The sequence below is a fragment of the Barbus barbus genome, assembly GCF_936440315.1.
Source record: "Barbus barbus genome assembly, chromosome: 16".
Lineage (NCBI taxonomy): Eukaryota > Metazoa > Chordata > Actinopteri > Cypriniformes > Cyprinidae > Barbus > Barbus barbus.
The window spans coordinates 16613806-16635606 of NC_136744.1; the positions used below are offsets into that span (position 1 = coordinate 16613806).

At 40.7% G+C, this 21801-nt stretch overlaps 1 protein-coding gene across 1 annotated transcript in view; it reads left to right on the forward strand.

Moving 5' to 3' along the window:
• LOC306882229 (B-cell lymphoma/leukemia 11A-like) overlaps nt 1-21539 on the forward strand; it is a 57308-nt gene extending 35769 nt beyond the window's left edge. Inside the window, exon 3 of the mRNA XM_079436727.1 lies at nt 16801-21539. Coding sequence (XP_079292853.1) covers nt 16801-18857 — 2057 coding nt within the window. The 3' untranslated portion in view covers nt 18858-21539. The remainder of the gene's footprint in view (nt 1-16800) is intronic.
• Nucleotides 21540-21801: the final 262 nt, after the last annotated feature.

The window sequence follows — 21801 nt, forward strand, 5'->3', positions numbered from 1 at the left end:
CGCTGAGAGGTTTTGAAGTGAATCGGGGGCTTGCTGGAGAGTGAGTCACAGAGTTCCTTTGGGAATGAGATAGGGAGTGTTTGTTGGCTTTGACATGGTTGCTGGGTTTCGCTCTCTCTGGCCTTGGTTGACATTACCTCTAGTTCTTGCCCCGGCAGATCCAGCCCGTTCGTCCTGCTTGCCTAACCCCCTCCTTCAGGCCGTATCGAAAGCCGAGAAAGGCAGGCGCAACAAAGAAACCCAGATAGTGAATGCTGAGGGGATTCTGGGAGTGGAACACAGGGAGCGCGAAGACAAAAACAGGTCGGGAGAGACGTGAGAACAGGAATTCCACTGAAACCTGAAATGGCTTCAATGGAAAAGCCGAGGTTATTTATACGATCGCACTTGAGGCTATTTTCCAGGAGGGTGGCATCCTGCCGTAGCCTGTTTAGCAGTGATAGGCCACACGCTATTAGCATCCGAGTCCTACCTATTAGCATCTGAGGCTGGGTAAATTTATGGGAATAGCAATTTAATCTTCTGGTTTTAATGGGATATAAAACCCCTTCCCGGACAACTGTCCTCTAATAGGTCTTAAAAGTTGTTTGTTGGTGTCGATATGGGGGTAATTAGTAGACCCATATCTTTGGGAGAGGGCGTCGGTGGTCGGGCCCTGGCTCTTCCCACGCGGCCGATCTTTTGGGCCTGGCTAAAAGGCGCTGGCCACTCCTTGAAGGGAAGCATTTGGAGGGCTTGTGACCGCTGCGCTCAGGGGGGTGGAAGGGAAATGAATGGCACAGCACTTAGAGCATCTCTGATGGGAACATTAGCCACATTAGACTGCTCTCAAAATGCCCTAATGGAGCACTCACACTCGAGCACGCACACCCCACTAAAAAAAGGATTGCAAATAGTTTTCTGGAACTTTTTAATGTGTGATTTATATATTTCTGAAATTTGCCAGCTGCCCTCTCCCTTGCCTCTTAAGTAAGATAAAAAAACGAAATCAGGACGGACGGTAATTTCTCTGGACAAGACTGATGATAAGAGACAGCTTTAAAGCGAAGGGATCTTCAACACCTCACAATCTCCTTACATGCCCTGTCTTTAATCGACTCCTGCGCTACATGCTCTTGTCCGTAGCTTCCTCTTTTTTGCTCCCATTCTGCTTCACCGTGCAAGGAGCTACTGTTGGCTTCCTTTAAAGGCGGTGTGTATGTGTTTTGGGGGTGTTTGTTTGGCGCTAGTGGCGGGGCCTTGGTGTTTGTGTAAATGTCAGAGGCTGTGTCGTTATTGACTGCTCTGTAACGGCTGTGTGCCTCTGTGTTCTCCTACACAACTAGCCCCAGGCAGCCTGCTGCTGCAATACTGCCTTTCTTCTGACGCTCATCAAACTGCTGCTTCTCTCTCTCCCTCTCCCGTTTTCTCCCTCCCAACCCCTGCTAGCCTCTCGCTTACTTTCCCGCTCTCTGGATATGTTCTTTTTAGGGCAGTGCCCAGTAGATGTGTGCTTGTCCACTCTGAATAATTTAGAGAAATTTTTGTCCTTTTGTCAGACACAGGCCTGAGCTGTGAGGCAGAGTGAGTGATCTATCTGTTTGGACCTTCTCTCATCGCTTTTCATTTTCACCAAGCCTCACCAACGCAGTCTGCATGCTCACTGTGTTCTAACAAAGTGTCTTACGTTTTTTTTCTTTTCTTTTGGTTGCACATTTTATTGAAGTTGATGTTATTGTGTATATAAAAGTAAATATGGTGTAAATTTAATGATCTATTTGTGTGTGCTTTGGGCATTAATATAGTAATTTAATATTAAAATAAGTCATTAAATATGTGTGACAGAGACTGTAAATATATTATATATTATATTATTTTCTGATGTTTTTATTTATTCAATTATTTCGACAGAAAAAAGGGTTTTGCTTTTTTATTCCTCACAAATGTTCTGTTGTACTGAAAATATAGCATTTAGCACAAGAGCACTTTTGCTTGTGTGTGTGTGTATATATATATATATATTTTTTTTTTTAAAATAAATATTACTTTTAAATACTTTTATGTACTGATATACATATATTCTTTTAAATAATTTGTACAGCATTATACTTAATAAAAAAAAACCTTTGTATTAGCTTTGTATTATTTGCTTTGATTAATTGGTCCATAGAAAAAAAAATGTTTTATGGTTAGGGATGTGATTTTTTTTTAAATGTGTATTTTAGTTGTTACCAGTGAATGCTGCATGGGGAAATTTCCTCCGCTATTGATTTGAGTATTAGCTTCTGTTAGCGTAGCAGCTAGCTCCAGTCAGATCTCAGGGGTTTACCCATGTGTTACTCATGAACTCACACACACATGGGCTCATCACACCTCTCTCTGCATGTCTGTCAGCTCTTGTAGGTCAAGGGTCAGTGGCTCCAGGAGGCAGTAAGAGGCAGTTATGTGAATAAACTTTTTTATGGTTCTCTCACCCCGCTTACTGCCACCAGAATCATTGAGGGGATTTTATTGTTGACGGGGCAGCAGTTATAATATATCTGTGTTAAAAATGTCCTTTTATTGCTTGTTGCTCTCCGTTGAATATATTTGACGATTGTTTTCTATTACAGAGGGAAAGAGAGAGAGAAAGAAAATGCTGAGAGATGAGGTTTTGTAGCTGCCTAAATTATGTGTTTTCCAGTCAATAAGGTCAAAATCTGGTCAAAATTTTACATTTTCTGATTGGTTTTATTCTTAAAAATAGACTAAAAGAAGTAACTTTTAAAGGCCCTATATAAGATCAACTTTATTATTAGTAGTATATATATTTACAGCTATTTCCATGTTCCTGTTGCAATTTATAATGCTGAATTTTAGTACTTTTTTCCACTATAATTTAATTAATTCCCACTCATGTCCTTAACACAAAGACACAAAAGTGCAACAAATGTAGCTCTTGAGACAAAATTTCTATTCCAATATTCTCAATATTCAGAATCAGGCTCAAAGTCCCATATGCCTCACTTCCTTTTCTCTTGCTTGCTTTTTCTCTCTTCATCTTTTCTTGTTATTTTGAGAGCTCTGGGCATCTGTGAGGCAGAAAGCGCCCTCTTGGTGAGGCGAGGTGTGTGTTAAATTGTGTAGGTGTGTGTTTATGAGAGAGGGTCAGTCTTGCTGAGGTTTCTTCTCCTGAGACTGCAGAGCAAAAAGGGCTCTGACTTACAGGTTTAACTTTTCCTTTTGTTCTTTTCTTTCTCTTTCTCTCTCATCAACTCCCCCCTCCACCCTGCCCCTTTCTGAACCCCTGAGGTTGAGGCAGTGCAGACCTGCAGCCAGATAGTGAAGAAAAAAAAGAAAACATTTCCAAAGATAGTCTGGGCTGGGAAAAACAAACACCTGAACAGCCCCCTGGTGCCGATGGACAAATGAATAAGAGCAAAAGAGAGATACCAGATACAGTATAAGGGGGAGGAGATGAACCACTTGTAGGAAAATGTATGAGAAAAATTGTAACGTTTAATATGACCGATATAGGAATGAAAGTCCTGGCTTTCAGTTAAAAGGACCAATTGGCTTTTACAATTGCCTCTAGAGTTGATATGCAAATTAACCAAACTAGGTCTTTCACAATGTCAGATTTTCACTACATAAATTACTGTAGCCAAAATGATTTAAAACAGATATTATTGCGATATCTGTCTATCAAAAATAAAATAAAATAAATAAAATAATAATAATAATAATAATGCTGTCAGTCAACTTCAACTTCAGCTTTAACTTTTTATGTTTTCTCTAACTTTTTTCGAGTTCGCTTCTTTTGATGACATGATTTTGTGCGGCAATAGCTAGTCTTTTTTTGTTCTTTTTTCCATTTTATGACAGATGGTAACCAGCGTTAAGGTGCAATACTGCCACCTACTATGTTGGAGTATCAACTACTAGATAATAACTAGCGCTGAATTGTGTACAATCGTTTGTGTATTATTAACATGAAACCAACTTTTCATCTTTTTTTGATATCACTGTTATCGTCAATACCAGTAGGCTATATTTGAACACTCCTATGATTCACACCTGAATCATCCTTAGAAAGGCAGGGTTTCTTTAGTGTTATTTGACCTAAAGAAGTTTAAATCGTCAGATTTTATTGCTCATTTGAAATGTTTAAACATAATCCATTAAAGCAAGTAAGAGTTATACTTGCATGTCTATTGCTAGCATAAAAAAAAAGCGGCTTGCGTTTTGTTTTATGTGTGTGTGTCTTTCCAAGGGCGCGAGGCCAGTACCTGGTGTTTGCTGAGCTTTATGATGGTACTGTAAGGCTGATGAGTGATCTTCTATGGCCGACAGCTGCTGCTGCTGGCTGCCCTGCTCTGCATGTCCCTGCACATCCCTGTTCTCTCTGTGTATATGTGTGTGTGTGTTTGCGTGCAGGTGACCGCTGGCCTATTGCGTGTGAAGGAACAAGAAAAATTAACTCTCTGAATTTATTTGAACACCTTCCATCACAAGTGTCAGCATTTGTGTGCTTGTTTGTTTATCTGAGCACAGGGATTAAAACGGGATTAATGCAGACAAAATGCAGAATAAGAGCCTTAAAAAGCTTAGGAAGCCTCTCGTGTACTGTACTTCATATACAATATACTACAGTGACAGAGCCGAAGGTAGCTGAATAATTAATGAAGTACAAGCGAACAGACTTCCAGCTGTTCAGCCACCGTAGGACACGCTATTCATGAATGTTTGAATGTCCTATAAGAAAATATATTCAAATTGAAAAAGCACAAAAAAGCCTTAATGGAAATATGAATTGCCCAAGTTGAATACGATGGGGGACAGAAAGGGCGAAAACGCTGAGCGAAGTGCAATTATGTGAAAGCAAATGTTATGGAGCCTCAGAACTGGCTTTGGTCCTCTAATTAAAATGGCTGAAAATGTTTTGACAGTGTCTGAAGCCATGCCCCGGGCCCCAGTTCTGCGCAGCTCCAATTTCTCTTCCTTACAGATGCAGCGATACATTTATGCAGAACGTGCTGTGAATATCTCACTCACTCACCCCCCTCCTCCCCTCTATTTCATTCCGTCGTTCTCTCTGGCTCAGAGAGAGACAATGAAGAAAAGAGGTCTCCATGATCTGCGCTTCAGAGGCTGCAGCCGAAGCCCCGGCCGTGTGCCGGTTTGCTGCGTTGTTATACAAATGATCTGTGTGTTTGAGCAAAACTGATGCCATTTGGGTTAAATGAGTGCTAAGGTTTAATTAGAACTCAGCCATATTGAAAAGTATATTTCAAAAAAGGCAGTTTTGGTAAATCTTCAGAGATACCTCAGACTGAAATCGGAGATCTAATTCCAATAATAACAATGACTATTTCGGCAGTAATGATTTTGGGTACAAAGCCTGTGTTCCTCCACAGGAATAAATGAATCTGGGTTTAATTAATTTATGCTTTTGGAGCAGTGTAGTAGTTTGCACAGTGATTAATTAGGCTATTTATGACAATGAATGTCACTCTCTCTTTGCCATCCTCTACTGTTTTGTCATTCTTTTTAGGGTCCCATAAATGTGTGTGTGCGCATCTGGATGCTGGTATTTCTCTCAGTATTTTTTTTCTCCTTTGCTTAAAAAAAGGAAAAGAGCAAAGCACACAACCCTTCTATGCTGTAATTTGTGCTCTCTATAATTTTGACATTTTGGTTTTGGGTTAAGAGTAGTCTACACTTGCCACCATCAGCAGTGAGGTTCTCTCCTCACAAGAGAGAGAGAGAGAGAGGATGCGCACACGGTTTTACGCTCTAACGGTTATATAAAGGTTTGGCCATTTAATTACAATCATAAACACAGTTTAAGAGGCTCTGACTGTATTATTAAAATTATGTTTATGAGGTTATGCGGGAATTCATTTTTAAACAATCCTTTCCAGTATCTACGGAAGCCTGAATCGCACAACCAAAGCGCAGGAACGGCAGTTACAATAATCTGAGTGACGGAACAACGGTTTTGTTCATTGTTCACGGGTGTCTCCGCCAAGAGTACTCCATCTGTCCCTCTGGGGCTTCTGCTCTCCAGGCATGTTCCCCAGTGGTAAAGCAGATCCCCGGTACAGTTCCTGGGCTGCTTCTACATGTAGTTATCGTTAGGATACACACTCCCTACATTCACATACATGAGCAGAGGATGTTTGACTGCTGGTTAAAGAAAGGGTTTCAATAGCGTTGTTCGGTCTTCATACAGTATGAAGACACTTTTGGAAACTTAAGTCAGGTGTATGAATGTCATTGTATAACAAACACAGGAGAGCTGTGCTAGAGCTATGTTTAAAAATTCACTTTATATAGCCATGTTTGCAGTTACTTTTATTTAAATAGTCTCTAAAGGATTTGTACAGGATGTACTAAGCAACACAGGTTCACACATGTGTCCTGTTTAGCAGAATAGAAAGTGTCCACATTTTTTTTTATTGATAAATACACACAATTTTACTGTTCGAAAGTTTGGGGTCGGTAAGAATTTTAAATGTTTTTTTTTAAAGTTATCTCTTATGCTAACCAGGACTGCATTTATTTGATAAAAAATATAATAGAAACAGAAATATTGTGAAATATTGCTACAATTCAAAATAGCTGTTTTCTATTTTAACATATTTTAATTCATTCCTGAGATAGCAAAGCTGAATTTTCTGCAGCTATTACTCCAGTAAATCATTCTTATATGCTGATTTGGTGCAAAAACATTTCTTATTATCATTATTCTTGAAAATAGTTGGATTATATTTTGTGGAAACAAGTGGATTTTTTTATGAATAGAACTTTCAAAAGAAAAGCAATTATTTGAAGTATAATTCTTTTGTAACATTACAAATGTCTTTAATTTTGATGTACTTCACTTTTGATTATTGAAATACATCCTCACTGAATAAAAGCATTACAATTTTTAAAATTGTATTACATTTTTTTTTTTTTACTGAGCTTACGGTTAAAAACCTTACTGACCCCAAACTTTTGAACAGTATCATAAGCTGTTTTGTGTTATATATTTATTTATTAATTAAAATAAATGCCACTTGGTTTTACATTTTGGCATATAATGCAACAACATTTTACATAAATAATAATATATATAATATATATTTGCTTATAATGTAGTGAATATTTGTGGATGACCCGCCACCCAAGGGTGCAGGGAAGCACAATTTGGATAATAGCAGGGACTCTGGAACTCTCTGGCACACAGTATTTAGCCCAATCCTTTATAACAAGTCAAACCAACTATGGCATGTTCACGTGTGTCTCACATGCGCAAATATACATTTACACACATATAAAGTCCTGATTGGCCTCCTCGCCAAAACAATAACGCTTTTATATCCCAGTTCTTTAAAAGCACTTGGGGGTAATTGTGTTTTGTCTTCATTCTTGTGTGGCAGATTGTACAGCAGCGCCTAATGACACACCAAGAGGATTGTGAAATTAGCCTCATTGTTGTTCTTAAATACTGAAATCAACTTCTCATATTCAGCAATAACAGAATACGTGCACACGGTGCGCTCGGGCCTGATCAGCCGGGTTTGATTCGACTGCTCGAGAGGGAAACGTATGCCACTCTCTGTGGTTATCATTAGCTGGGCAGGCCCTGTTTAGCTGTGTGTATTTCTGATTGGAAGGGACACATCTCTCCTCACTGTAATAATGATAAGGAGAGGGGAGTCAGGTGTGTGGAAATCTCTCCTGCTCTTAATTGCGCTTGCTGTCCGGCAGGCAGGCAGATGGGAGACATGGTATATGTTGGAATAAGTTGATGCTGGGATTACTTGCATAATGTGGAGAGGGAATTCCATTAGGATTTTTAATTTTAACCCATATTTTCTCCCCAGGGCAATTGACCCATCACAAATTGTTGTTATACACTCTTTTACACCTTTTCTTTATGAAAGCTGCAAGATTTGCACAGATTTTAAGTTTATTTCTTAATTCCACACATGCATACATAATATTTTCTGTCATTATTAAAACGTTTCTTTATTTGGGACTTGAAATGTGACCTTCTTATCAGGGTTTGGGATGGTGAAAGTTAATAAACGTGAAAGTCAGATTTTTGCCGGCTTGTCCAGGTTAATTACTGACATGCTTCTGCCCAGGAGCACCAGCTCTAGTTATCACAGTATCTCTTTTAAGTCAGTATTTTTTCCCCTCTCTCTGTCTATTTGGAAAGTGCAGTTAATGGGCGCGTTACATCTCATTGTTTAGATATTAGTGTGTGTTCTTTTGGCGAGGCAGAGAGAAATGCATAATGTTTGTGTTTTGAGGACACACAGTGTGAGAAGTGTCTCTGAGTCTTTTGCGGGATTTTTATGGCACTTCCTCTGTCCAGCTTTGTCAGTGAACAAGTGTTGGTCAAACAGGCCTTTGTTTGTGGCCAGTCACTCGGCACACCACAAAGAGTCTGGAACCGGACAAAGAGCTGAGTGTGTGAGAGCGGTGCTGGGCCGACCCAGCCAGACTGCTCAGAGGAATACTGATACCAGCCAGAGACACACATGACCTGAGCTTTGACACACATGGGTTAAACACAGACACCAATTAGAAGTCTTGCTCTGGTCAGAATTACCTTATTATTGTCATTATTATTTTATAGTTAATCAAATCAAAAGACAATAATCTTCACTTTTTAATATATGGGTAGTCATGAAATAATTTAGTGAGGTTCTCATGTCCTGCAGCATGTTTATGCTGTACTCCTTATAAAAATTAGTTTAAACAGCATTTTTGCTCTTGCTTATTACTTATAAATGTGCGTTTGACATTGTGGGGACTGGCCTGCGGTCTCTACGAGGGAAAACAAAATATTAAAAATAGTAAATGATGTTTATCTGAAACAATGCAAACTGTTTCCTGTAAGGTGTAGGATTAGGGTTAGAGTTGGGTTAGGGGATAAAAAATATAGTACTTTGGTCAGGTTAAAAGTGATAGAAGTCTATGGAAAGTCCCCACAATTCACAAAAACAAACGTGTGTGTGTGTGTGAGTAAATAAGCAAAATTAGTACAACTAGTTAGAATAGTCTTTCAAAAGTGCATGCAGTTTTACTTGAAATGTTTGTACTTTTAAAATTTGTCACACTGCTGGACAATTTATAATGAATAAGCAAAAGCAAAAGGTGATTAAAAATGGCAAATCTTGATATAAATTACTATTCAAAAGTTTGGGATTGGTATATATTTTTTTAAACAGACACTGAAGACTGGAGTAATGGCTGCTGAAAATTCAGCTTTGCCATCACAGGAATAAATTGCGTAATAATAAAATATATTAACATAGAAAACAATATGTCACAATATTACCCATTTTACTCTATTTTTGATCAAATAAATGCAGCCTTGGTAAGCACCTTTAAAAAAAAAAAAAAAAAATGACCCCAAAACTTGATTTAAAAAGGTTTCACATTGATGGATTTATAAAATGTATTTTATTTGTCAATGTTAACAGGATTCCTATGCACTGTGCTTAATTTACTTTATGAAAATGTAATACTTAAATTGTAATGCCATAATTTTGAGACTTGAGCAGGTGCAGAGGTGAAGGGACACCTCAAACACAAATATACGCAGAGGCTCTTGAAAGCATAAGCTGCTGATAAAATTCAAAAATGATATTACATGGCATTGTCCTTTCTCCCCCTGCATTCAGTAATCCTGTTACTGCATTGTTGCATTACTTCAATTACCATTATCTCTGAGAGCTGTTGAATCTTAACACAATCGTCAAGGACAAAACAAAAGGAGCCGCAGTCTCAGCTAGTGACAGCAGTGAAGCTGTCGAGATGGAAGGCTGAGAGTACAGCTCGCGAAATGCCAGCAAATGTCCAAATGACCTGCGCTTTCGTATGTAGGAGGTTTTGAATCGCTGTACGCAAGTGCGTTTTTATCCGGTGCTTTTGTTTGCCGCGGATGCCGTTTGTATGCATGTGTGAGTGAGGGGGGTGGATTTTTTAGTGGTGGGAGGAAGAACAATGGATGAATCTGCATGTCGGGGATATTGGGCTGCCCGAGCTGTTTTAATCTGGCATTCATCTTAGACTGCCAGCGCCATCGATCCAGACGGCACACATAGAAATGCACCCTGCTCTCTTAACAAAGCCAACTGTAGACATTACTCCAAATATACACACTCTCCATCTATACGTGTCAGTCATCCATGTGTGTCAGTCAAGATAAATCCATTCGTTTCATGCACTTAGCTGTATTTAAGTGTATTTTAATGAAATTGGTATGACGGTAAAACAATTTTTCATTTGTAAATGTGCTTGTGTAACTAACACAGTACCTTTCCAATACCAACAAACAGGTTATGTGTGTGTGCTTGTGTGTGTTTGAGTGCATTTTGCAATAAAATATGGCTGACCTGTCCCCTAGGCGGATTTTATACGTTTTGTGCCCCAGACGAGCTGTCTGAAATTTGCACAAGTCATAACTTGACACTTTTTGGTTATTTTTTGCACTGTAAAGCTATCTGTTTGGTGTGCTAGAGTTTTCCTGCTCAAGATGCAGAACTCAGCAGGGGGGGAATTGGGTGGATGGGGGGCTCACAACATATTTCCTTCCTCCATGTCTCCGGTTTCATCATGGGCACCAGTCACTCTCTGCCAAGCCATCACCGCTCTGTAATACAGCCTTACTTTTTGTCAAGATCATTTAGTGTGGCTTTATCTAACTGCAGTTTAATGTGTGTGTGTGTGTGTGTGTGTATGTGTGTGTGTGTGCCGATTTAGCTGGATTAGTCGGTCCTGTGAGGATGTGGTTGGCAGTTTGGGAGGAGGAGGAGGAGGAGGAGGGGGGGTGTTCTTGTTTTCCCGTGGCTCTGTGCTGTAACATTGCTCTGACATTTCCCTGTGTAAAAACTGCCAGCAATGCACTGAGCGCTCGCATCCGTCTGTAAGTAGCCGTGCCGCTGCCAGCTCCTGCAGACCAGTCCAACAACTGTCACCGGCAGTCTCTTCCTCGAGCGTCACGGCTTGCCAGCTTGTCCGGACTGACCCGCTTTTGCAGCAAATCGGAGAGCTCTCTGATTAACTGAGGAATCTGAGAAAATTAGAGCAAGGCCGCTTTCCGAATTCTTCTCTTAAATGCTCCGAGTGTCAAGGCACAGATTATCATTGCATTTAGCCATCTTGCGCACCCAGCGGCGGCCACGTAGTTGCGCACATTAAACAGCTGTGAACCCACGAGTCCCTCGTCTGCTTTTACTGCTCACCCGTCTTGAATGCTCAGCTCTCGACTTCTCCTCTCAAAAAGACAGTCAATGACACAAAGAATACTCTTTCAACTCTCTTGAGAAAATTAAAATTAGACCGAAAGGAGGGGGAGGCTAATTTCTTTGGCAGGCTGCTGCTTTTAATTCTACCCAGTAAAATCTTCAGAGTCTAATAGCAGATTATTGGAGCACCTGTCGGTGGCTCGCCGACTCCTGTCATCGGAACAGATTGTGACAGTTTTGTCAGAAGAAGAACCTAGCTGTGAGCGTGCCAAGCACGATGCCCGCATGGCACACACCGGTGCTTGTGAGAGGCACGCCAGTCAATAATACTGCCGCCTGCGCGAAGCTATCAATTATTGCCGCAATTATTTGTCTAGTTGAATATTCAAAATGTCATGTGAAAAAGATGATTACATATTCCGCTGAGCGTTGCCATGTGTAATGAAATGAAGCAGGCCCTTGTTAAAAATGGAGATGCGGTAACCTGTCCTTCAGAGATCCCTGTGGCTGGTGAGGAGACGGCAGACCCTCAAAGTCTATTTAAAGAACTGAACCTTCTGAGGACCCTGAATTGAAAGCGAATTGGGTTTTGCATTCGACATGAGGCAAATTAAAACTCTCCTTCAACCTCGACAACAACAGATAGCCATTACGCTTGTAGCTGTGACAGGAGTGAAAAATACCCTTTGCATGACAAAACAAAAATGTATACTAGGTTAAACCCTCTGCAGGTGGCAGCAATTAAATGTAATTTCTGCAGATTGTAATGATCCATAATTTAGCTGGCCTTTGCATCAACCCCCCTGATATAAAGTAGTGTGCAGTCTTGATTGAGTGCAGGGCTTTCAGCTGTTGGTCAGGAGTGAGATTGTCAGGATGTGCTCGTGGGTGGCAGGGCCATAGAGCAGCAATGTGCTGTTATTTTTCTCTCTGTTCACACCAACCGTCACCTCCCTCACTGCCCATCTCTGTCAGCTGAAAGCTGGCGTGTGATATCGTCACCATTGCTCTCTTGTTCTGGGACCTTGGGATAATTGTTAAATTTATTTTATTTAATTATTTATTTTTTAAACGTCTGTCAGATTTGTCTGTCAAGTCTGAAGTCTTTAGTATATACCAGGGGTATGCAGGTTCCAGGGTTATTTGGAAAGATTTTGCTCTTTTAAACGCGTATGTTTTGTTGCCTTTCATATTTATTATATATATATATATATATATATATATCTCATCTGGATTTGATTTAAAAAGGAATCTTTCAATCTTTCTCAGAAAAGTTTCTCTTATATTTTCCCTGACTTATTTGCGGTGACTTAATAAAGCGATAGGAAGCTGTTCGATGGGTCTCAAGATTCAAGATTCAAGATTTTTTTTATTTGTCACATACACAATTATACAGAGTATAACCAGCAGTGAAATGTAGGGTCTGGTTTTGTTTAAAATGATATCCAGTGTAATTTGAGTAAAATGGAACACATTTGTGACCCTGGACCACAAAACCAGTCATAAGGGTAAATTTTTCGATTAATTTTTCAGTTGATGTATGGTTTGTTAGGATAGGACAATATTTGGCCGAGATACAACTATTTGAAAATCTGGAATCTGAGGGTGCAAAAAAATCAAAATATTGAGAAAATCGCCTTTAAAGCTGTCCAAATGAAGTTCTTGGCAATGCATATTACTAACCAAAAATTTAGTTTGGATATATTTATAGTAGGAAATTTACAAAGTATCTTCATGGAACATGATCTTTACTATGTCCTAATGTTTTTTGGCATAAAAGAAAAAACAATAATTTTGACCCATACAGTGTATTTGTGGCTATTGCTACAAATACACTCACCAGCCACTGTATTAGGTACACCTGTTCAATTGCTTGGTAACACAAATTGCTAATCAGCCAATCACATGGCAGCAACTCAATGCATTTAGGCATCTAGATGTGGTGAAGACGACTTCCTGAAGTTCAAACCGAGCATCAGAATGGGGAAGAAAGGGGATTTAAGTGACTTTGAACGTGGAATGGTTGTTGGTGTCAGACGGGCTGGTCTGAGTATTTCAAAAACTGCTGATCTACTGGGATTTTCACGCACAACCATCTCTAGGGTTTACAGACAATGGTCCGAAAAAGAGAAAATATCCAGTGAGCGGCAGTTGTGTGGATGAAAATGCCTTGTTGATGGCAGAGGTCAGAGGAGAATGGGCAGACTGGTTAGAGATGATAGAAAGGCAACAGTAACTCAAATAACCACTCGTTACAACCAAGGTATGCAGAATACCATCTCTGAGCGCACAACACGTCGAACCCCGAAGCATATGGGCTACAGCAGCAGAAGAAAACACCGGGTGCCGCTCCTGTCAGCTAAGAACAGGAAACGGAGGCTACAATTCGCACAGGCTCACCAAAATTGGACAATAGAAGATTGGAAAAACGTTACCTGGTCTGATGAGTCTCAATTTCTGCTGCGACATTCAGATGGTAGGGTCAGAATTTGGCGTAGAGAACATGAAAGCATGGATCCATCCTACCTTGTCTCAACGGTTCAGGCTGGTGGTGTAATGGTGTGGGGGATATATTCTTGGCACACTTTGGGCCCCTTAGTACCAATTGAGCATCGTTTAAACGCCACAGCCTACCTGAGTATTGTTGCTGACCATGTCCATCCCTTTATGACTACAGTGTACCCATCTTCTGATGGCTACTTCCAGCAGGATAATGCACCATGTCACAAAGCTCAAATCGTCTCAGACTGGTTTCTTGAACATGACAATGAGTTTACTTTACTCAAATGGCCTCCACAGTCACCAGATCTCAATCCAATAGAGCACCTTTGGGATGTGGTGGAACGGGAGATTCGCATCATGGATGTGCAGCCGACAAATCTGCAGCAACTGCGTGATGCTATCATATCAATATGAACCAAAATCTCGGAGGAATGTTTCCAACAACTTGTTGAATCTATGCCACGAAGAATTAAGGCAGTTCTGAAGGTAAAAGGGGGTCCAACCTGTTACTAGCAAGGTGTACCTAATAAAGTGGCCAGTGAGTGTATATCCCAGCGACTTAAGACTGGTTTTGTAGTCCATGGTCACATTTATGGTTTGATGTTACTGATAGGGCTTAAGATGATAAAAAAGTTTGGGAAACACTGACATACGTCACCACGTTTTATATTATTTTGAGCTTTACTCATGTTAGTCATTCCTAAACACTAGCATTTATTTGTTGCACACATTTGTCATGTAGAGTGGGTGTGTGTTTTAATTTACCATGTTTAAGAAGTGCCAAGCCAGAGACAAAATGATGACAGCACAAAAGGGTGCAGCGATGTCCGGAGGTGGCTGTCTGCCCGCCATGGAGCCTTCCAGAACCACCCCCATTTGTGTGCATTAACAGGATTATCTGAGAAAACCCACAGTGGCTCTGGCCTGTCTTTCCTCCTCTGAGCAGCAGAAAGGCCTTGCCTCGTTACATGCTTTGCTGGCTATTGAAGACTTCAGAGAAAGCCCCTCTGAGGAAAACAAACGAGATGAAAGTGCACACTGCCTGTTTGGCTCCGTTCAGCACTTCTTTCTGCCTTTCTTCCCGCCATCTCTCCATTTTTTGCTTTTTCCCCTCTCCCCTCTTTCTCTCGGGATGGTTGTAAACAGTACATGATAGCAGTTTAGAGACCTCTGGCTTGTGGGGGGAGTTAAATCCATCTCCCCTGTCCATTTTCGCTGTTTGTTGTTGTGTTTCCTGTGTGGATGATGGCTCTTTTCCTGACCGCTTGACCTTGCGTTTTTGTGAGCATAGGTAGATATCTGTAACTTGCATGTAACATCCCTTTTAGCGCTGGTAATTTTCAAAGTTCAAACTGCCACTCATTACCTCATGAAAATATCCATTTCATTGCCATTTGTGAGTTAATCGTGTGTTTTTTAACTATAGGCATCCTGAACCCGCTGCTTGTTTACCTGTTGATGGTGCAAATGCCATTTGCAGCACTTTATAACATTTTTTGAGGGGAATTTATTCAGTGCAATTATCAAAAATGGTTCTGTAGCTTTTGACAGCTTTCATCTGGACTAGATAAAACATTTGGACTTGAGCATATTTATGAGAGAGGTATGTTTTTTCCTCCAATATGTTGTGAAGTTTTTACCTTTTTTTTACACATTGTCATAATACTAAATACGTTACACACGTGCTTTATACAGGCAAGTTTAAATACATTTAATTAAATTAAAGGGTAAAATTAGTACATAAATTATAAGCGTTGAAAAAGTTGTAAAAACATCTGTTAATTTGTTTACAGAGACCAGACAATTGGGAATCTGCTAGTTTTTCAAGGTTTTTTTTTTTTTTTTTTGAGAATATAATGTATCAGTTCCTCCAAAATGCAGAGACAAAAAATATTTCATAAATGGGTAACATTGCATCAGGCTTCAGCACAGTGTGTTCAATGAAGAAATGCTCTTGTGTCCAGCCTCCTTTATTATTTAATCTCCTAAATGAGGTGGTGGAGGAGTCAGAAACATTAAATGAGATTACAAACGCAATGGGAGGAAAATCGCCGGTCATTGTCAAAGTGCCATTGAAAGTCAATTATTGTTTTAAATGTTTCTTTGCCGTGACAATTGTCTACATACTTTACTGTTTCAGTTGTAAGGGAGTAGATGGTCTCTCTTTTTGCTTTTTTTTTCTATTCTACCGGTAGATTCCTTTTATTTCCATTTTAAGCAACTGTTGCATAAACTTATCTCTTTTGAGCTTGCATTTGAAGAGCAGACAATTTATTAAATATAATTAAATTTTCAAAACAATTTTTGTCAATGTGTGAAGTGTTTGCAACAAATGTTACAATTCTCCTTTAGCTTTCCACTGGCTTAAAACACCTGAATTTTGTGTAATGTAACCTTTAACACATCTTAACAATATGTGTGTTTCCTCTGTTGCCCCTTTACAGGATATATTTCTGTAATTCTTCCAGATTTTGTTTACTGTATGCTTCCTGTTCGTCTGTTTTTGTACATGGATGAAAGTGTTCAGCTTGAGAGAACACTATTGTTTGCTTTTATAGCCCTGCTGACAACCGTTGGAACCAGCTGAACGGTGTACAGCCGAAAGCAGGAGTGTATCACCCCATTCAAAGACCTGAGCTAAACCCCAACACAGTCTTTCTCTGCTGGACTACCAGTGCTTTGTCTGGTCTTGTGTTGTGAAAAGCTCTGCTCCACTGGGTCCTGGCCTGTAGTGCTGTTCGGGAGCATGTTTATAATAAGAGCTGTGTTTACTGTTATGTGATACTTGCTTTAGCCTGCTGAGGGACTAAAGTCGACGAGAGACTGTTAGTATGGGGGTCTGCACAGGCCTGGGGTCTAGATGGTAGAATGAGGGAGGTTCATAAATGATTAAGACCCAATCTTTAGGCTTTTTTGTAAGTCCGAAACACAAGGGAGCAGCTGAGAAATGGAATGAGTGCGAACAAACACATGTAGCAGATTTAGAGATCTATTAATGGTTCTATTCTATTCTATTCTATTCTATTGTTCCTTTAAATGAGTTGCAGTTAATATTGGAGAATTAACTCATCTTTTATGTGTCTTGCAGGTAAAGATGAGCCCAGCAGCTACACTTGCACAACCTGTAAGCAGCCGTTCAGCAGTGCCTGGTTTCTGCTGCAACATGCCCAGAACACTCATGGCTTCCGCATCTACCTTGAGAGTGAGCGCGGAAGTCCGCTCACGCCACGTGTGGGAGCTCCTTCGGGAATGGGTGCAGATTGCTCCTCTCAGCCCCCCTTGCATGGCATCCATCTACCAGAGGGAAGCCCATTCAACCTGCTGCGGATACCCAACTCTGGACGTGATGGACCCCCTCTCCGAGAGGGTCGGTTTCCTCCTACGCCGCCTCTCTTTAGCCCTCCACCCCGCCATCATTTGGACCCTCATCGCATAGAGCACCTGAGCCCGGAGGAACTGGCTTTGGCCACCCACCACCCGAGTGCCTTCGACAGGGTGCTGCGCCTCAACCCCATACCCATGGATCCCCCAGCTATGGACTTCTCTCGTAGGTTGAGGGAGCTGGCTGGTAACACCTCAGGGTCAACTCCTCCTCTCTCACCCAATAGGCCCAGCCCTATGCAACGGCTACTACAACCATTCCAATCAGGAACAAAGCCACCCTTTCTCTCCACCCCTCCCCTACCTTCCATGCAGTCCCCCTCTGGCTCCCAGTCCACCCCGACCCCTCTTACGCAACAGTCCAACACGCCAATGAAAAGCAAGTCTTGTGAGTTCTGTGGGAAGACCTTCAAATTCCAGAGTAATTTAATTGTGCATCGACGCAGTCACACGGGTGAGAAACCCTACAAATGCCACTTGTGCGACCATGCCTGTACGCAGGCCAGCAAGCTAAAGCGGCACATGAAGACACACATGAACAAGTCATCGCCCATGACGGTTAAGTCCGACGATGGCTTGTCCACAGCCAGCTCCCCTGAGCCGGGAACCAGCGACTTGGTGGGTAGTGCCAGTAATGCCCTCAAGTCTGTGGTAGCCAAATTCAAAAGCGAAAACGACCGCCTGATTCCAGAGAATGGAGAGGAAGAAGAGGAAGAGGAAGAGGAGGAGGAAGAAGAGGAAGAAGAGGAAGAGGAGGAAGGAGAGGAGGAGGAGCTGGAGAGAGAGGGAGGTAGAAACAACTACCACTTCAGCCTCAATCTCGAGGCTGCACGGCACCACGAGAACAATGGCGGACGTCTGGGTGCGGTTGAGGACGGGATCCCACGCTCGCTGCCTGAGGTTATGCAGGGTATGGGCTTGGCTGCCAGCATGCAGCACTACAGTGAGGCATTTCATCAACACAAACGAGGAGCCCTAAACTCTGGCAACGATGCACATAGGGACATGTGTGATGAGGACTCGGCTCTGGAATCAGACAGAGTGGACGAGGGCTGCGGCTCAGCTATCAATGGTCGAGGCTCGTCCCCCAGTGAGTCTGCCTCTGTTGGTTTGTCCAAGAAGCTTCTACTGGGCAGTCCCAGCTCACTTAGTCCTTTCTCCAAACGAATCAAGGTGGAGAAGGACTTTGACCTCTCCACCCCTACAATCCCCAACACTGAGAATGTCTATTCTCAGTGGTTGGCTGGCTATGCTGCCTCTCGACAGCTGAAGGACCCCTTTCTGAACTTCGGGGATTCCAGACAATCGCCTTTTGCCTCGTCTTCAGAGCACTCCTCAGAGAATGGAAGCCTGCGCTTCTCTACGCCACCAGGGGACCTGGATGGCGGCATCTCGGGCCGCAGCGGGACTGGCAGTGGCGGCAGCACGCCACACCTCGGGGGTCCTGGTCGGCCCAGCTCGAAAGATGGCCGACGCAGTGACACCTGCGAGTTCTGTGGGAAAATATTCAAAAACTGCAGCAATCTGACAGTGCACCGGCGAAGCCACACGGGTGAGAGGCCTTATAAGTGTGAGCTCTGCAATTATGCCTGCGCTCAGAGCAGCAAGCTAACACGGCACATGAAAACACACGGGCAAGTGGGCAAGGACGTTTACAAATGTGAAATCTGTAAGATGCCTTTTAGTGTGTACAGCACCCTTGAGAAACACATGAAAAAATGGCACAGTGACCGTGCATTGAACAACGAAATTAAAACTGAGTAGTGGTGGAGTGTGGTGGCTCACTTGCCTGTTAACAGCGAATAACACCTTACCCCACTCCCACCCTCATCCTTGTAGATTTCCCTGTTTCGCTAGTCCAGTGGCGGCTAAGACAGCGTGCTTGGCACCACCAGCACACCCTTTTCATTTACCGTTGAATGCATGATCTGTATCGGGGCAATACTATTGCATTGACGCCAACTTGGAGCCTTTCTCTTGTGCAATAATTTACATGTAGTGTACTTTTTCTTTTTTCTTTCCCATTTTGGAAAATTTGACAGCATGCATGATATATTTGGGCTAATTTTAAAAATAAATTGTCCCTGGTTGGTTAGTTGTTTAGTAAATGTGTTGCTGTTTTATTGTTCATTATTTTACAAATGTTTTTTCTTTTATTTTTCGTTTTTATTTTGAGATCAAAGAAAAAGAAAAGAAAAAACAACCATGCTGCAAACATTCTGTAATACATATCATGTACAGTTTTTTGTTGTAACATGGAGGACTACAGGCTATCGCTTAAACCTCTTTGGATGGGCTGGAAATAGCACTTAAACTAATCTTTCAAAAAGATGTTCTGTCCACATAGGGTTAAAATACTAATTGGCCCCTACGGAATAAAAATAATGACAGCCTTTGGATTTCTTAAAAAGGAAACAGCATTAAGATTTGAATTTGTACTATCATTTGGTAAAACAAACAAAAAGAGTGCCTTGGATATCTTGAAATTACATTGGTTAATCTCATCTGCTGTAATTCTGGAGTCTCAGCTAGATAATACACAAGGATCGATTGGATCCTCAGAAGGTTCTTGCATCAAGTACCTTACCGCTATAGTCAACTGTGACTTTAGAGAGAAATAGTAATAATCAAAAAGCTAAGGAAATTTCTAGTTAATCACCGTTAGGTACCTACGTAAAACGTATCCTTCCATTGTGGTTTATGTCCTGGGCATGGCACATGCAGTATATGGTGTGGGTTTCAGCCTTGTTTACTTCTTCTGTCTGAAGGTACTATACTTGGTGGTACTAGTTTTCAGTCCACAATCATTTGACTTTTCTGTGTTTGTTCAAGTCTTCTCTTCAGTAGCACAACATTTTGACATTTTTTTGATGACCATTGTTAGTGTGAACGTCCATTGCGAAGGAACACCTGAGGGCATTTCGAGCAAACTAATGTAATGTACACTTGAGAATCGGTTATTAAGAAAGCATTGAAATATTTGCAGCTGTCAGTGATGATTAACTATGAATTGCCTACAGGTCTGAGACAAAATCTTATTTCTTTATTATTGCCTATGTCTAAGCGCCCTAAAAGACTAAATGAACCTGAAAGACCGACCAAGCGAGAGCGAGACAGAGAGAGGGAAAATCATACGTCACTTTTGTTCCTTTGTTTTGTAGGAGTTTCACACATGGTGTGGTATAAGTTGACATTCAAGAAGGCTCTTTTTCATTGTTGCATTTTGACATCAATGACTCCAGACAACATTTTTTTGGTGTTTAGACAGCACCTGCCACTTTGCCCTTCTTTTTATATTAGACATGCTAATTGGAGGTATAGTAGTTGAATATAAATTAAGATTGCTTGCTTGTTGGACAACAAAGTGCACTGTTAAAGTTTCCCAGTTTACAGGTATTCACGAGAGGGAAAACTTCCTAAAGAATCAAGCACGGTGTCATTGTTTAATGTAAAAAAGCCAACTCCTCCTCTCACCTCATGAAGATAAAGCCCAACTCCGATATAATTTTATTGTGTCAAAGCACACAGTGCTTGACAAAGTACGGACAATTGAAACTTGCTGCTTTCACTGCAAGAACTTTTTTTGTACAAATCTTTTTTTAAGTATGAAAATAAAATGACTTTTTTAAAAAGTAACATTTCATTATCTTAGGGGAAACTGTATTTAAGTTTGTTGTTTCTCTTTTCCTCTTTGTCTTGGTGGTGTTCAAGACTTGATCACAATATATATAAAATGGGAAAAATCTGTGATTTTTTTTTTTCCTGTTTTTTCTTTCTTTCATTTTTTCATCTTGGCTCTTCACAGCTCTTCAGGTCAAACTTGCATTGGGGAAAGGTTTAAGATTATATATAAAATATATAATAGAGAAACATAAATATAGGAAAATGCACATCATGTCAGTTCCTATGCTAAAACACATTTATGGTCTACTTTCTTCCGTATTTCTAGAATGTTATTTCAATTAAATGTTCACCTAGTGTAGGTACTACAGTATTTATATTGAGGCTTGTATTTTTAACTGTTGCTTGTTCTCTCAAAAGGTATTATTGTACCTTTTTTGGTAGTGGAAAAAAACAACAAGCTGCCACGGTATATTTTTTTAATTTGGCAGGATAATATAGTGCGAATTATTTGTATGTTTAAAAAAAGAAAACGGATAAAAAAAAAAATGAAATTAAAAAATTAAAGTATGTGGCATTGTACAAAGGAGGCCATTCAATGGTTTCCCCGAGGAGTCTTTTGAGAATGTCCACACTAGCTAAAACAGGTGGTTGTACATATCTTTTTTCTGTTCTTCTTTTTAAAAATCTCCTCTGCTGCCATTCTGTATGCAGTACAGCAAGCTAATGTTGGGTTGTTCTGTAGTGTGCTTCTGTCTTTTCACCTGTCTCACCTGAATACATTCCAGCATCTTGAAAAAAAACTAACTTCATATGCAGTAAAATACCAGTAAATAAACAAACAAAAAATCATTCAAATAAATGAATTCAAATAATCAATGTTTTGCAGGTGTTTTTTTTTTCATTGCCAAATATTAAATGGTGCTTTATATTTAGATTGGGACGACTTTCATATGCAAAGCATATTTAAAAATGAAATGGAACTAAAGGAGCAGCCCACTTAAGTTCATACTCTTTTGTAAATGGCAATGCGGAATATTTTGTTATCAGCCTTTTCTATTCCTGTTATGAGAGCTGTTTGTTGTAA